Genomic DNA, 18,108 nt, shown 5'->3' with positions numbered 1-18,108 from the left:
AATAATATTCAATAACACTAATATCTATGTTTAAATTAAATACATCATTGCACTTTTGCATTATACTTCGTATAATCACTATTTAATGATAATTACATTGTCATTGCATTGGATTTAATTACGTATTATTACGTATTTTTTTTTCTTTCTCTTTCTTTTTTTTCTTTTTTTGATTTTTTTTTTAAGAATGCACCTTGCTCCAAAGGTGCATCCTGGTGCATCCTCCTTGAGTCGCACTCGATTCGATCAAAACTCATTCGACTTCCGACGGTTGTTGGCGGTGGATCGACATCCGGTGCATCTGTATAAACTGCACTCTCTTTCTACCAAAGTACTACGAACTAAGTGATTTCCTCTCTCTGTCTTGCACTGCGTTGCGATTGGTTAGAAAATAGACTGTTTTTGTCATTGGCTAAAAATCGAGAAAGTCGTAAAGAAATTGAGTATTATAGTTATCGGAAAATTCTAACCTGAAATAGAAAATGCATATTGTTGGGTGTGTTACTTCGAACTATAAACGATAACAGACATTTTTCCTGCTGTTGTCAATTGCACGTGTGCCTGTGGTAAGTGATTACAAATTATTCAAATGTTATTTTTCAAGTAAACGACATTATTTTCCCTAGTTCTCAACAGCTATTCGTAATATGACGTTGTAGAAACTATATACGACGTATTATTATTCGTCAATTGCTTCTTCGAGTATGGAACGTTATAGTTGTTGAATGTTATTTATCTCCTGACTTATATTCATATTATACTTATATAATTAATATTTATATATCTTTTAGAAACTATTAAACAATTGTATCTTCTTCTTTTTTTTTTCTTTTTTTCATTCATTTAAGAACTATTCCCTTTGTTCTTGTTTTAATGAGAAACATCATGATTTCTGATGTCACCTGACACTTCCTTAATTCAAGGACTAAGATAGATACATTTATACTCTTTAATAATCGTTTCTAACAAATCAAATTTAGTAAGGATATATATTTTTTTTCTTACATTAAATATTTCTATGTACAATAGAAATATAGATTTGAGAATATTTCATAAAAATCTTAATGTTTAATTTATTAATATGAATATTTTTTATTTTTTAATATTCTTAACAAAAGTAGTAATATAATTTATTAAAATGACTATATATAAAAGATATGAGTTTTAATATTTATATCTGTTTATATGATTTAATTATATATTTATATTATTAACACTTATTATTATTTTCTATATTTAGTTATGTCATCAGCAAACAGCGTAGAGTCCCTTGGGACATTGCAATGGGACATGATTGACTTAGCTGGTCATTTGCGACAAGAGCGTTTGTTTGTTAATTCAGAACAACAAAATTTACAAACACTAAATGAAAAGGTATGAAATAAAATGAATGATTTTTTTTTCTTTTTTTTTTTTTTTAAATATAATAAAATTTTTTTTCTTTTATTATTTATTACGTAATACTATTGTGTAGCCAAAATGTGTGATCTTTTCAGGTTTTATATATGTCCTCGGACCTAGCTCAGCAAGCATGGGTTACGGCACAACAGAGAGTTAATTTAAATCGCTTGATAGTTGCAAGGCCCGATTGTACGCCGGCTTCTTGTTGCTACAAGGCAAATACACTTGAAAATTCCAATTTTATAGATGCATACAAACATTTAAATTATCAAACATGCTTATCTTATGGCGAATTTCTTGGTGCTCTAAGGAAATCACCTAAATTACTTGCATCTTGTTTAGTTGTCGGTGATAGAATTGTTCCAGATGCAATTCAAGGGCTTGTACAATCTTTGGCTGCTGGATTATATGGCAGCTGTTTGTTACCAGAGGATAAAATTTTAGTTCTTAAACTTTTAAGACAGTTAATGCTTTTACAAATAATTCCTTCAGATAATCCACGAAGACTTCTTAGACATGGCACATGTGCATTTTCTAGGTTTTATTCGTTCTTTCATGAAAGCCTTTTCTCTGCAAAGTTTTTTTTAACTGCTGCATTACATACCCCTATTATACAGTTGCTTATGGAAGATGAAATATTTTTGGATATCGATCCAGATAAAGTACCTATCAGATTTCCGCCTACAGAAAGATTAAAGAAATTTGGGAAGGAAGGTACTCCCGAATATCAGGCTAAATTACAACGATATAGATTATGGACAGTCAATTCTTTATATCGTATTACACAGAGGTTTATTATCAGTATTAGAGAAAATATGCATTGTTTTCCAATCAGTATTTATTGGCTTGTTAGACAAATGGCTGGACTTCTCAGTAAAAATGGAAATGTGGAGCCAAAAGAAGTACATGCTATGTGCACAGATCTTGTATTTACATATTTTATATGTCCAGCAATAGTTAATCCAGAACCATATGGTATTACAGATGCACCGATAAGTTATGTAGCAAGATTTAATTTAATGCAAGTTGGTCAAATTTTGCAAATACTTTCACTTATGAAATATCAAACTATTGATACAAAAGCATTTGATTTGTATAGAAGATTTGAAAAAGATTCTGTATCTTCTATAATTGATGTAATGTTAGAAGGTGCAACAGAAGATTTGGAAGATGAACCTACTATAGTTGATAATAATAAACTTCAAGGCCTGTGTCGTTCTGCTGCATTATTTACAGAGAATGAATTGAATACTCTGACTACATTTTTACATACATTAGCAAATGATAGCAATATGGATGGCATTTCACACATGAGTACATTTGATAAAAAGCAATTAACGGATATGCTTTCACAACTGCCGTTAGGATTACTGAATAGTAATAGTAAAGTTTCTAATAATATCTATTTGGAAACGCCCAATAAAAAAAGTGGTTTCTTAGGGAAAGGTATATTTTTTTTTCCTTTTTTTTTTTTTTTTTTTTTTTTTTTTTTTTTTTTTTTTTTGATACATAGAAATAATAATTCTTTTAACTATAGAAATTTTCATGATCGTTAATATTTTATTTTATCTTAAGGAAAAGATCGAGTTACAAAGATGTCCTCATCTCCCTCTAATGTAATAGCAGATATGCAAGATGAAACAAATGGTACTTCAACGCCCGAAGATGAATCTTCAGATAAAAATTCACAAGATGTGTTAGTTATTCCATTTGGCCCAACAATTGGAGAATCTGTTGGCTTGCTTAGTGAGCAAAAAGTACGTGTATATATTATTTTTTTTTTTTTTTTCCAAAGATAACATTTTTGTTTCTATAATAAAAAAAATTGTTCAAAGGTTTTGTGCATGGAACTCCAAAATAATGCAGAAAATAGTTCTGTTACATTAAATCTTGCTGATGATATGGTAAATGGTCACGGTAGAAGGGATTCAAACAGTGCTGAACGTTTAGAAACACAAGAAAAAAGAACAAGGTTTTCTTTAGCTCATGATGAAGGTAAAATTATAAAATTCATAAGTTTATTAAAAAAAAAAAAAAATTAATTACTTTTATTTTTCTCTTTTACAGTGTTATTTGAAGGTTCTATTGGTAATACATCAGATAATCTAGAAGCTGTTTCAGAAGCTGCTTCCAATCATAGTGTTGCATCCTCATTAGAATTAGAAACAGAAGATCAAAATGATAATTTATCAGACATGGTATCAGCCAATGTATCAGGAAGAGGAACACCCAATATTTCTGGTTTGTAAATTTCTATTAATGAATTAAATTTATTTATTTTTATATAAGTCAAATTATATATGAATATATATTTTTAGGTCGCGATACTCCATCATCTCAAATCACAGAAGGTGATGACGGACGTATTGCAGGTGAAGTAAGACAGTTGGATTTGCCACCACCAAATATTCCAACTAAACAAAGTCGTTCAGAAATAGATGATAAATTCTGTAAATTTGAAATTAAAAAACTTATTGAAGGTATGTCGTTGATGAGGATCAGTTTTTTTTAGAAGTATTAAAATTTTATATATATATATTTTTTTTTTATTTTATAGGAGATGAAACAGTTTCTATGGTTTCTGACACATGGTCCACTGATGTATTGGCATCGGATAGTGAAATAGTAGAACAACAAGAAAGAATTATTTATCCTCCTTCTTCCGAACAAATTCCGCCAGCTTTACCTTCAGAAAATGCTCAGGCAATGTTGGATATTAGTGAGACTGCATCTGAAGCATGGAGTACGGATGTACTAGCTAGTGATTCAGAAAGACTTACCGAAGTGGATATGGATGATACAGCTAGCGTTGCTAGATCCGATGATACAACTAGATCTGAAATAGAAGTTGAATGCCGTGGTGAAACGGAAGCCGGTGTAGAATCATTACCATCTGCTATACCGCGTAAGTATAAAAGAATATTATACTTAAGGAATTAGGATTAAATGTATAATTATTTATTTTCTATAAATATGATCATCGATATTTAATCGTAATAAGATTTGTAATTCATATATAGATACATTAATTAATATATCATATATAAAAATATAAAAAAAAAATATTTTGAATATAAAGAGATTATTAATAATCATATTTGTACGTCGATATATTATTAAATAATATTAATTTAAGCTTTAGGAACAGATGATCCTTCTGGAATAGCTTATCATCCAATACCTGCAATCCAAGAAGATTCTGCTATTCAACTCGTCGCGCCAATTCCTGATTCATCTTCGTCTTCTAACGTAACTGGTCGTGGTGGAACTAAATCTGATTATAGAAGAAGCACAATGGAATATGTTGATAAAAATGCTAATACCATAAACAGCACGGATTATGGTAAACCATTCCACGAAGACAGTCTCGTTCAATTAATAGACAAATTGCAAATTGATAATGATCCAAATCTTGTTGATCAAGCAGTACATAATCATATTGGTGCTGCTGCTGTTACACCTGCATTATTACTGGCTAATCATATTTCTGCTCCTACGCTATCCAATGAAAAATTGCATAATGGTGATGCCAAAGGAGAAGTTAGTATCTTTCTTTATTTCATTCTTTATTCTTTATTTTATATATATATAAAATATTACTACGTTTTGCAGGAATCAGAAAGTTCATTGACTGGTGTTGATGATGTGGTTGTACGATTAAGTACAACGAGTTTAACATCTAGCAGTAGTTCTGGATCAGAAACTCGAGCGAAGAATAATGCATCATCATCATCTGAATTACCATTGTCACTGCCGATAATTAATGGTACTTGCGATGTAACTGATAGTGTTGCTTCTAATTTCCATAAACCAACAGCATCTACAGGAGCTATTCCAAAAAGTATAAGCTTTGATAAGACAGCTGAACGTGGCGATAAAGAGCTTTTAGATGATGATCAGAAAAACAAGCGTGGTTTCTTTGGTAAATTAAAGATGTCACTTAGAAATCGTCGGGGAAAAGTTATTCGAGGAACTGATGAATTGAGATGTTACGATAGAGAGTCTGGTGGCGATGGTATTGATATAGGAAAACACAGATTACGTAGAATCATGTCGGAAGATGTAACGTCAGCTGGAAATATCATTGGTACGTTTCAATCATGTTAATCGATGATATAATTATCATCTAAACATTTTTTTATAACTAAAAATTATAATAAAATTATATGTACATATACATATATACAGATAGTTCGGATGATATTTTGGCAAAATATAGAAGAAAGCCTAGTACAGCTAGTGATACTGCTTCTATTGAAAGTAATCAATCACGTACGAAGGAAGCAGAAGATGAAAGACTTTCAATAGATCCAAATAATGTAGAACTCTCTTTTGCTTTCATTGATGCAAAACGAAAATTACGCATGGTACTCAGTACTGCTGATCTTCAATACATTCCATGGAGCTTTGCATCCGAGGTAAGCTTTATTATTTAGTTTAATCTTTTAATAGAGTTAGTTATAATATATTCGTTGAAATACGTTCTTGTTTTTTTTTTTCTTTTTTTTTTTTTTTTTTCTTTTTTTTCTTTTTAATGTTAATAATATCTTTCAACAGAGAAGCAGTTGGTCACAAAAGGAAAATGAATTGGTTTCTTTCCTTCAACTTCAATTGGCCGAAGCTATTAACTTACAGGATAGAGCATTGATAGCTCATTTACATGAAACTTTAAGATGTGTTAGATTATTTAATGACGATGGCTGCAGGAAATTATTCAAATCTTTGAGAGAAGATTATCAAAGACGATCTTCTTATATTGCATATTTGATTAGATGTCGACAGGGTTTATTATCAACGTTAGCCCATTTGGACAGGTAGAAATGCATATACATAAATATATATATATACAAAAAAATTGTTATTAATATCATTGTTATAATTAATGTTTAAAAAAATATATATATATTTTTTTTTAAAGGTTACATGTTCGAGTGAAATGCGATCGCGATGCTGTTAATAATCATCTCGTATCCGTTTTTGTAAGAGTGTTTTTGGAAAAAAGAGAAACATTGTTTCTACGTTTTTGCGATGAATTTAAGAAGCTTACATTGGCCGATGAAAAGCAAGATCTAGTTGATAACTTCTTGAGTAAAATTCATGTTGAAATGGATAATGATCCAATCTGGCAAGGTATTAATAAATCAATTAACGATATTATATCATTTTATTACATATAATCTTTTGCAATTGTGTATCATAATTGGCGTGTATATAACTTCTTTAGCTGCAAGCGAGTCTCAATTGAAGTTAGCCAGAGTCGTTGTAGAACGAACTGTCATGGCTCGGGTGTATCATAATGCTCTTTATCCAAATGGAGATGGAGATGTATATAGAGATCAGCTTCTTTATGATCATATTAAAAAGCTTGCTAAAGTTATAACGCCTAATCACAAGGATTTACGCATTCCAAAGGTATATCATTACGAATGTCCTTGGCCATGGGCCCAAGCTGAATTAGCTGTTATTTCTGCATATAAAACACCTAGAGATAAATTGCAGTGCGTATTTCGTTGCGCTACAACAATAATGAACTTGTTATCTATGGCTTCTGAAAGAGGTATACCTGCTGCTGATGATTTAATTCCTGTATTCGTTTATGTTATCATAAAGGTAAGTAAACGATGGGTGTTTTATTAATTTTTATTTTTTTTTTTTTTTTTTTTTTTTTTTACGCGATAGTATAAGAAGAATTAAATCGAAAATAAAATAATTATTTTCAGGCTAATCCACCATCTTTATTATCAACTATTCAATACGTAGATAGTTTTTACGGGAATCGATTAGAAGGAGAAGAACAATATTGGTGGACTCAATTTTGTTCGGCGATTGAGTTTATTAAAACTATGGATTAATTTTATTTGCAAGAGATTATTATAATATAGCATAATAACAAGTGGGTTGCACAGAGATTAATTTAAAGCTGTAGCAGCATTGTAATATAATTATTACCCGAATAATTTTATAATTGTCGTGATTTTACCGTGTAAAGCTAAACACAATGATAAGAGTTATATTTCCCCTACATTTTACGCTAAATAATTACCAAATAGCATTGATTCTTGCTTTTCGATTGAAATGTAATAGTAGATTATATCCAATTCCAAGTACTTTTATAATTAATGTAATAACATAAAATTATACTTCTTTTCACCTCACTTAAGTATTAAGTAGTGAGAAAAAAAAATGCGAGAGCTCGTGTGTAAATAAAAAAAGAAAAGAAAAAAAAAGAAAAAAAAAAGAAAAAAGAAACAAAAAAAAATGGTTTCATAAACATTTCAATATCTATAGAACAATAATATTGTATTTCGTTGATTACTTCGCTTATGTTAATTTACAAAATACTTGACAAATGTAATATTCAAAAGTCTTATCAATTATTCCGATTCATTCGTATCTTATGAAACCTTCACATTTTTATTAGATGGAAACGTAAAAAAAAAAAAAAAAAAAAAAAAAAAGTAACAAAAAGAAAAAAAAACTAAAAAGAAAGGAGAAGGAGAAGAAGAAAAAAAAAAGAACAAAAATGTATTTGAAAGCGTAGTTTCGGACCACTTCAAAGTAAGTACATATACGGTATAATCAGGCTGCGCAGTAGGGTTGCGCGATAAATTCTATTCGTTATCGTCGATCGCGCGTTGGCTTTCAGTTGCCGTTCGGCCGGCCACCGAGTAGGATCTCTGTCTCGTCAGTGACCAAAATAAAAAATTTTCCCTTGATTCTGCGGAGGTATTGTTCTTCGGTATTAATTTTTATCTCATATTATCGACATTCTCTTTGCATTTGGACAATAAACGATTGTTATCTGTTGCTCCGACTAACATAAGCGTCATCGAAAGAACATATTGTCGATATTGATACAAGATGAGTACACCGGGCAAGCAAGTGCGGAATGGTACTTACGAGTTCGATTACATGCGTGTGCCCGAAAACAAAACACGATGGGAGGTTATACGTGATGGCATTTACAATCCTGTTAATGGCACCTATTGTGGCCATCCACCTAAAAAGTGGGGTAAGTTCGTACTTTCATTTTCTTTTTATCCTTCGTTTTCCTTTTTTTCTTTCTCTCTCTCTCTCTCTTTCTCTCTCTCTCTCTCTCTCTCTCTCTATATATATATATATATATCTTTTTCTATCTCTTTCTCTTTCTCTCTCTACGGAAATAACACAATCATTCGAATTTTTTTTTTAATTCAATGAAAAGTAATGACGATAAAATAAAAATATTTGAAATATCTAATATCTTACTTCAAAATAACTGAATGTATACACTTTTTAAGAATAACATTATTCATATACTTTCGATTATCGAAACTATCAAATCGATCGAATCGATTGATCGTTATATGAAGATCAAGAGAGAGAGAGAGAGAGAGAGAGAGAGAGAGAGTGAAAGAGATGAGCTTGAAGGTTCGTAAATATTTCTTTCTTATATTTAAAAAAAAATTCATTTAATTATAATTCTAAGGAAAAGAAAAAAAAAAGAAAAAAGAAATATTAATGGACACGATCGTACGTGAAGTTTAAAAAATAAGAAATAAGCGACAATGGGCGTAATTATAATTGAAAAAATTTATGTGTGTTATATACATACATATATATATAAATATATAAATATAATGTGACTAGGTTTATCATTGTCAGACGACAAATCTCGTTCGTCGACAAAAAGGAATCCTCATTAAATTACTCTCATTACTTGAAACTACCCAAGCAGTTGTTCTCCTTCGCTTCTTCTAATTCACTTCCTTTATTCACGGGAAAGGCACGTGTCTTGCACACACGCGTGTCTGTTACTCGAATATGTAACCGTAACCGCATTATCATAGTTTGTACAACTTTAGATACTTCTTCTTCCTCATATTGTGTCGATTTTTTCTCTATTCATTATTGTCCTTCAAAATGCATATGAATATTTCATTATGCTAATTTTCGACAACGACGACGACGACGACGACGACGACTATTACTTCTATTTAGCCAATGATATACTCATTAAATAATATTTATTTATAGAAACAATATTTAGAAATATTTTTTCTAAAAATTGAAATTTTTTTTCTCTATTTTGATGAAAGTTAACGTTTCAAACTTTATCGCATGAAAATTATAAAACGTGTTATCGTTGACATTTTTCTCGGAATAAAATTTAATAAGACAATTTCTTTTTCTTTTCCTTTTTTTTTTTTTTTTTCTTCCCTTTCCTTTTCTTTTCTAAATTTATATATTTTAACACATATACAACAGCACGGTAGAAAAGTTTTAAAAATATTCGATTCGATTGTCAATATTGCTCATGATTATAAAATAATTTCTAATGTCTGATAATCGTACATTTATTATGTGTTTTGTTCTTTTTTGTTTTGTTTTTGTTTTTTTTTTTTTTTTTTTTTTTTTTTTTTTTTTTTTTTTAATTAATTAATTTTTTTCTAATTAATTCGTTAACCTTTCTATTTTTTTTTTTTCTCCCCAATAATTTTCTAATCACAGAAATGTCAAATATAACTTCTTGTAGTATATAATAATCATTGAAAATTGAATTATTGTATGATATAACATATCTTCATTTGAAGTCTCGTTGTTTATTCGATAGACAAGAGCAAATCTATACCGATCTTAGTTTTAATACGCGAGTAACAGTGTTCAGAATGTAAGCATTCCATTGTCTCACGTGACGGTTAAGATAATCAACTATCATTTTATTCGTTTCCGTGTTATCACGTTCTATCAGACTATTAACGCGAAAGACGTATAATAAAGACGTACGGATAATAATTGCTTTTGACGAAAATGCCATTTTAAATATAATATTTTTTATAATGACATTAAATTATTCGAACAATTAAAAATGTGAATTTATTTATTTATGTAATTATTTATTATTTCACAGCAATAAATAATTTATCGATCTTCTAATCGACGAATTCGATTTTTATCGATTGATCGAATCTCGAAAATATTTAATGAATTATTCTTTTTTTCTTTTTCATAAATAAATCGAACTGAAGTTTATTGAATAATGTTTAATTCGAATTGAGATTTATTAAGTGATGCATAATTCGATTCTTATAGGTTAATCATATCTCGAGAACATTTATCGGATTTTTTTTTTTTTTTTTTTTTTTCCTCCAAATAAATCGAATTGGAACGAGATTAGTTTATGTTGGAATTATTGGAGCGAGGTTAGTTTATGTTTTGAAATTAAAAACGAATGATTAAACAACGAGGAATACACGTTATTATAAAGAACTCATTGGTAATAAATTCGAATTAGAATTAAGATTTGAATTAAAAAATTTTCCTGCTTTGACGTTCGTTCGAAGAGCTATCAAGTTCATCGAGATAAATATACCAGTGTTGGATGCCTTTTTTCTCTTTTTCTTTTTTTTCTTCTTTTTTTTTTTTCTATTTTCTACGTTTTCTAATCTGAATAAAGACGAAATACGTATTTGCAAGTTTAAATTCAAAAGATTCTTTAAAAAAAATCTAAAGTCTAATTAAATAAATTCGATGATAATTCGTGTACGTAAATAAAGACAAAACAAAAAAAAATATATATATATATATGTATCGAAAGATTAGATGAATATGTTTTTTAGTAAGAAAATTAATTTTTACGTTTACAATATTAACATTTCTCATAAATACGAAAAATGATGAGTAATTTATTTTTATTTACCAAAAAAAAGAAAAATAATTATTTATTATTTCTTACAAAGTACACACACGTACACACATACATATGATATATTATATAATGATGTGATAAATGTATTAAGAAATGCCATGGGATCTTAACTTTGAACGTTCAAATATTTATGTAATTTATTTGTAATACGATAGTTTCTTTCAAATACGTATTTTGTGTCATTGTGTTGATAATACTATTATATAGAGACAACATCGCTGTCCATTAACATTCGACGTTCTAAAAAGGAACAAATTTCATGGTTGAGTGTTAAAATATCTTAACACGTGACGCACATTCAGACAAATTCATATTTGTTCGAGTTATCACTTTCCGCGTATCGTTTCCGTTCGATTAACGAAAAGTATTAACTTACACAGTGTAACAAGTAACCTAATCATGACGCATAAATATACGTATATATAGATATCATAAATGGTGCATTAAAAAGTATCATTTATTACGTTATTAAAAATATTAACCGTGGGAATGTACTTACATTCGCATATGATATTCTATACGATAAATTAATCATTTCATTGACAGTATTAGTACAATAATAATAAAAAGAATATAGTCGAGACACAACGTCAAATTCAAAATGACGCGCGAACTTATTATTAGCAATATTTCCTTTTCTCACGCTAAGATAGATTTTCCTCGTGTTCGTATCTGCATAAAAAAAAAAAAAAGAAAAAAAAAAGAAAAAAAACACGTCAATTTAAAAATGGCGCGCTCGAACTCGTTTGTTAGCCATATTACGTTCTCGCAATCTTTCCTTATATTCTCGTTTTTATTTCATGGAAATCACAAGGAAAAAAAAAAAGAAAAAAAAAATCAAAAAAAAAATTTAATCAATAACCTTTCCATTCGAGTAGAAGTTTAAATATGTTTGCAGCGTATAACTTCTTTCTCATGTTTACGTTTCGTATTAACTCTAAAACATACTTTAACGTGTTAAGGCCATCGTCCTACTTTGATTCTATTTTGGATCTAAATGTATTCATTATATAAATGTATTGGGAAATATTTCTTTACTAGGGAAAAAGGCGGATATAAAACGTATTCAGTTTTGTTTACAATTTCGTTTTTTTTCTTTATTTCTTTTCTTTTTGTTTTTTTTTCTTCTCTCTCTCTCTTTTTTTTTTTTTTTTTCTTTTTTTTTTACAACAGAATTAAATAATGTCGAATTAAAAATTTTTGTCGTTTTCATTTATTTATTTTGAAAATCACGTCAAGGTCACGTAAAATCACTGGTACTTGTATATTTCAATTTATCAAAAAAAATTTTGGATTAATTTTGATTAATAATTTGCAATAATAATTTGGAATAATAATTTATTAAATAATTTGATATTTCATGATATAATATAAAGGACGGATGAAAAGTTCTTGAATGATTTAAAATTTTTTTTTTTTTTTTTTTTTTTCGAGACTTACCTCGAGGCTAATTTTATTTTCAGATTGTAAAACTATTGGGAATTTTTGGCTCAACCTATATTAATGTATTTCTTTATTTCTTTTTATTTCTTCTTTTCTTTTTTTTTTTTTTTTTTTGAATTTTATTTTTTTATGACATCAAAGTTTTAACTATTTATTATAATAACTATTAAACGAGATTTTATATATATATATATTTTTTTTTTTTTTTTTTTTTCGTTAATACGACACAGATATCGTTGTTAAATTTTTGTTCTTCATACGTTTGAAAAGATTAAGACGATAGGAGCAGAACTCGAGAGTTAACATCGAAGCAAGAAAATTATATTTAGAAACAGATTTTGGCGGACTGCCTATGCTTTAAATAATTTCCGTGTTCGATCGAGACGGAAGGTTGAACATTTTCTCAATAGTGATGATTAAAATCAATGACGCAAATATATAATTACCGTAGAATCAACGGAAAAAAAATATCAATGTTATTTATTTTTTTTTTTTTTTTTTTTTTTTTTTTTTTTTTTATTTCTTCTTTCCTCCTATTTCATAACTACAAATTAATCGAACCATTTATTAAATTTATACAAACATGTATTTTCGTTATTTATCTTTCAGCTTGGACTGCAGTATTTTATAGCTGTTTCTTCTCGGTTTTGGCCTTGCTCTTTGCAATTTGTATGAAGGGCCTTTTGTCGACTCTAAGCAACGATAAACCTAAATGGATATTAGAGAGTAGTATCATTGGGACCAATCCAGGTAAACCATAAATATATATATATATATATATATATATATATATATATATATACATATATATATATTTCAATTATACAGTGTTGTTTAAAAGTTCCTATACAGTTTGAAGAAAAAAAAAAAAAAAAGAAGAAAAAGAAACCACCCTGTATATTTTATTCGCTTATATGTGTAAGTCAATAATACAGAACTCTGAAGTTATCTACTTTCTATTTACTTTCCCTTTATGCTAATCAAAAGTTATTTATATTGGAGATGTATGAAGGTAGATATCATAAATAAAATTAAATAATTATTATATAATATATTGAAAATAAATTATTATATTATTATATAATTTTTAAATGTCACTTACGTGTATTCGCGTTAAAAGGACTTGGATTTCGGCCAATTTCGGACAATCCAGATGAGAGATCTTTAATTTGGTATAGAGCGTCGAATGCAAGCGAAGTGGAAAAATGGACCAAACTTTTGGATAAATTTTTAGAAGGTCAGACGTTAATATCTCTTGTAATATATTTCTAAAATATACACTACATGCAATGTTTATCACGTGATTATGTAAATACACAAATTTCTACAGAATACATAGATTCATCTCTTTTACCAAACGGTGGTAGGAATCAACAGATTTGCAGTTATAATCAACCACCAAAGTCTGGAAATGTTTGTGCTGTCGATGTCAATAATTGGGGACCTTGTTCGCCGAAACAACAATATGGTTTCAACAATTCAGCACCTTGTATTTTTATTAAATTAAATAGAGTAAGAACTTACAAAAAAAGAAAAAAATAAAAAAAAATAATAATAATAATATCAAATAGAAAAGTAAAAGAAAAGAGAAAGGAAAAAATTCTCCGTCTCTCCCAAAAAAAAACCTTCTCTCTTTTTATCTAAACAAATGTTTTCTTTTTCAGATATATGGATGGATACCCGAATATTATAACGACACTAAAGATCTACCATCGGATATGCCGATTAGCTTAATCAATCATATTAAAAAAACCAACAGTTCTTGGGTTAGTTAGTCGGTCAGTTAAATCAACCAGTCGGTATATTAAACTTATCGCGCGTTAATATTTATAAATAATATTATTAATATTTAATTAATTAATATTATTTATTAAACAGTGATTAATCATTGAGAAATGTATCTTTTTTTTATTTTTCTATTTTCTCTTTTTTTTTTATTTTGGTTTTTTTTTTTTTTTTTTTTTTTTTTGTACTTGTTGATTTTCACGAAAATTCGGAAAATTTTTTATAATGTTTGTAAGCCAAATTCATCAATGTTTCGTATAATCGAAATCAGTTTGCTCGTTGTATAAGCTGATAAGATTGTATCGTTTTATTAGACTCGCGTACGTGTGAACTTGTAAGCTGTGTGATAATGAAAAGATTAATAATTCATTGTTCGTACGGTCAGAAAAAATCTCAAGATAATTTATAATCTTCTTCTTCTTCAAGTATATATATATATATATATTTGAAATATTTTACTTTTATATTAGTTAATGATGAATTATGTTAATTGATCATCATCCGTGCAATATTCATTGTATAATCCTACATTATGTCACATTTTAATTATAGTTAAATACTGTGTGGGTATCATGCAAAGGGGAGGATCCATACGATAATGAAATTATCGGTGAATTAGCATACTATCCGCAAAATCATGGTTTTCCAGGATTTTATTATCCGTACGAGAATATTCAAGGATATTTAAGTCCACTCGTGGCTGTACATTTTCTTCGACCAGCCAGTAAGTCTGTCAATTAATTATCTATTTTTCTAAACAGCTTAAAAAGATAATATATATATATATATATATATTATATTAACTTTTAATATATATTAATATATATTATATATGTAAATATATATATAGAAAGAGAGAGAGAGAAGTACAAATATAAAATAAATTAATTAATTAATTTCTATATTGTGTTATGTAAAAATATCCATAAATTATAAATATATATATATATATATCTCCATGTATGTTTTCAGGGAATACAATAATCAACGTTGAGTGTAGAGCATGGGCAAAAAATATTAAATATAGTACGAGAAAATCGGAGAAAAAAGGTGCGGTACATTTCGAACTTATGGTAGACTAGTCACATATCGCAACATTCTATTACGAAACATAAATGTCTTCTATCTGAAGTAATGTCAACTTGATTAGAAAAAAGAACATTTCTTCATTCGAATGTGTAAACATTATGCCGATGCAGAATCTGATTAGAATTATCTTCAGTATAGTAAACGTGAACTCATTACTAGCTATATATACAGATTGATATATTGGCTGATAATGAGCACGAAAGGACGATATAAGAATTATTTAAAACAAATTTCTTTATTATTTTACATCAATATAATAGTATCACTATTCCATTAATCAAATCATTCGCAAATGAAATAGTTTCATTATCAATCATATCTAATAAGTTTTAACGTGATATAATATTTATATGTGTATGATAGATGTAAAATTTTAATCTGCCTAATATCCTATGTGTTCTACAATAGCGAAAAGTGTGCCAATGAACTTATCGATCGATAGAAATATTTTGTAATAGCTTATTACAAAAAAAAAAAAAGAAAAAAAAAATGAATGCGTGCGTTATCTAGTTATCAAAGAGGAATCACACAAGTCCTGTTTTATATAAGCATTTTCTGACATCTTGCAGTTATCTCCATAGGTAATAACGCGATAATGATTATACAATAAAAATTTAGGTTTGCTTTTTTTTTTTTTTGTTTCTCTTTCTTTTTAATAATGCTTGAAAAACAGCTGTTATAGATAATGATAATAATGAAAGGAGAACGTAGAAATAGTCATAGTACACAAAACAATAGGTATTAATTTTTCAATGATATAAATATCTTGTATGTATATGTATATGTATATATATATGTATATATGTATATGTATTTATATTTATGTATACATATGCATATACATATACATGTGCAATATATATATATATATATATATATATATATATATATATATATATATGTATTGTTTGTATAACTTAATATGCAGCATTATTTTTGTGGAGAGGTACTAATGACTTAATTTTATTTTTGTTTTCTATTTTTTTTTTTGTATTGAAACTTAAATAATACTTTGCAAAGAGTTCTTAATTCTCGACTTAAACTTAATAGTTTTTTTTTTTTTTTTCCCTTTATTTAGAGAAACTTTCATACATTGCATTTCACAGCTGTTGATATCAATTATAAATGATCACATTTATTATATTCTTTTCATCGAACAATAACAAAAACAATAAATAATTTTTCGAAAGATTGTATATTATAATTTTAAATTTGGAATTTCACATTACCAATATATTAAACGAAGATCTTCATTCGAAAAATTATAAATTTTGTTATAAAAATCAAAAAATTGATGCAATTTTAAAATATATTCATCACATTGTTGTTATTAATTATACTAGATTTTAAGATTTGATTGTAGAAACTAATTACATATGTATAAAATGTATCTTATATGGGTGTAGGAATTATATTGTAATTTTATGTACTTATAATCCCTTTGTTAGAATTGTTCATAAAAAGTTGAATTGTAATTTGTAATTATGTTACATAATGACATTTTGTGTGTATGTATGTATATATGTCTATGTATCTATATATATATATATATATATATATATATATATATCTATATATATCTATATATATATCTATATATATATATATATGTATATATATATATATATGTATGTATATATATATAAAGATAGTTTTTACATATTATAAATACTTTCTAATAATACATTCTCTAAAGGGATATGTACTTACGAAAATGCAAAGAGAACAAAAATCGAAATGTAAGAATCATATTATAAATATTTCTTTTTCTCATCGTTTGATCATTAAATAATTAATAACAATTAATAATTAATAATTTCAAAATCATATTATAAATATCATAATTCGCAAAGATTAATTAGAGATAAAGTTAATAAGTTAACATTATATAAATAGAAAGTTATGTAATGACATTAAATATAATAATATAATGAAATGTATCAAACCACCAATTCGATATTTAATTATATTTTACGTATGAACAGAAATGACATTTTAAAATAATGCTTGTTAATAAGAAAAAAAAAATTAATTAATTCGAACACAGAATTTTATTGAACTTTTTGGCAAGTACACATTAATTTATTATTACATTTTAGTTTTATATCATAAAATTGTGTAAAAATATAATAATCGCAGATAAAAGAAAATGTATATTTAAAGGATTACAATGAGGTTCTAAATTTCAAGGCACTTGAAAATATATCTCTTTGCAGATCAAGATTTTTATAATAAAAAATTTCATTATAGACTGTATATATAAATATATAGAGTTATTTTAATCTACCGATATAACTCTAAAGGGGCTATATATATATCTATATGATCAAAATTAATCGAAATTGTAAAGTGATTTTATTTTTAAATAAATTGAGTTTAAAGATTTGTATAAAAATGTTATACTATTTAAGATTTTGGATTTTTTTTTCATATAGATTCACCGTCCATTCAGTTGTACCGTTGGATTAGAAATACTCTGTATATATACGTATGCGTATATATATATATATATATATATATATATATATATATATATATATATATATATATATATATATATATAAAATGTTTTCTTTTTCATTTAGATAGCACTGTACTCATTCGTGAGTTTATTCTGACATAAAAATAATTTGATAATTGGAAAATTTATAAATATTGTTATTATATTTATAAATTTTACAAAATAATTGTAACAATATTCT

At 27.2% G+C, this 18,108-nt stretch overlaps 2 protein-coding genes across 2 annotated transcripts; both read left to right on the top strand.

Moving 5' to 3' along the window:
* Positions 1 to 257: 257 nt before the first annotated feature.
* On the top strand, positions 258 to 7,697 carry Gapvd1 (GTPase activating protein and VPS9 domains 1). The gene is made up of 15 exons (XM_085661404.1): positions 258 to 566; positions 1,241 to 1,374; positions 1,497 to 2,847; positions 2,977 to 3,158; positions 3,237 to 3,396; positions 3,469 to 3,642; positions 3,720 to 3,881; positions 3,959 to 4,306; positions 4,538 to 4,941; positions 5,014 to 5,488; positions 5,590 to 5,819; positions 5,959 to 6,215; positions 6,320 to 6,531; positions 6,626 to 7,011; positions 7,122 to 7,697. The coding sequence occupies exons 2-15, from the start codon at positions 1,243 to 1,245 to the stop codon at positions 7,251 to 7,253; spliced, it is 4,605 nt and encodes a 1,534-aa protein (XP_085517530.1). The 5' UTR covers positions 258 to 566; positions 1,241 to 1,242; the 3' UTR covers positions 7,254 to 7,697.
* Positions 7,698 to 8,033: 336 nt separating this feature from the next.
* On the top strand, positions 8,034 to 16,225 carry LOC118439942 (sodium/potassium-transporting ATPase subunit beta-2). Its single transcript, XM_085661285.1, has 7 exons — positions 8,034 to 8,413; positions 13,142 to 13,282; positions 13,653 to 13,769; positions 13,863 to 14,044; positions 14,197 to 14,298; positions 14,870 to 15,041; positions 15,290 to 16,225. The coding sequence occupies exons 1-7, from the start codon at positions 8,263 to 8,265 to the stop codon at positions 15,397 to 15,399; spliced, it is 975 nt and encodes a 324-aa protein (XP_085517411.1). The 5' UTR covers positions 8,034 to 8,262; the 3' UTR covers positions 15,400 to 16,225.
* Positions 16,226 to 18,108: the final 1,883 nt, after the last annotated feature.

The sequence above is a fragment of the Vespa mandarinia genome, chromosome 14 (genome assembly GCF_050613455.1).
Source record: "Vespa mandarinia isolate Hongniang chromosome 14, ASM5061345v1, whole genome shotgun sequence".
NCBI lineage: Eukaryota > Metazoa > Arthropoda > Insecta > Hymenoptera > Vespidae > Vespa > Vespa mandarinia.
This window is presented reverse-complemented; position numbering and strand designations above follow the sequence as displayed.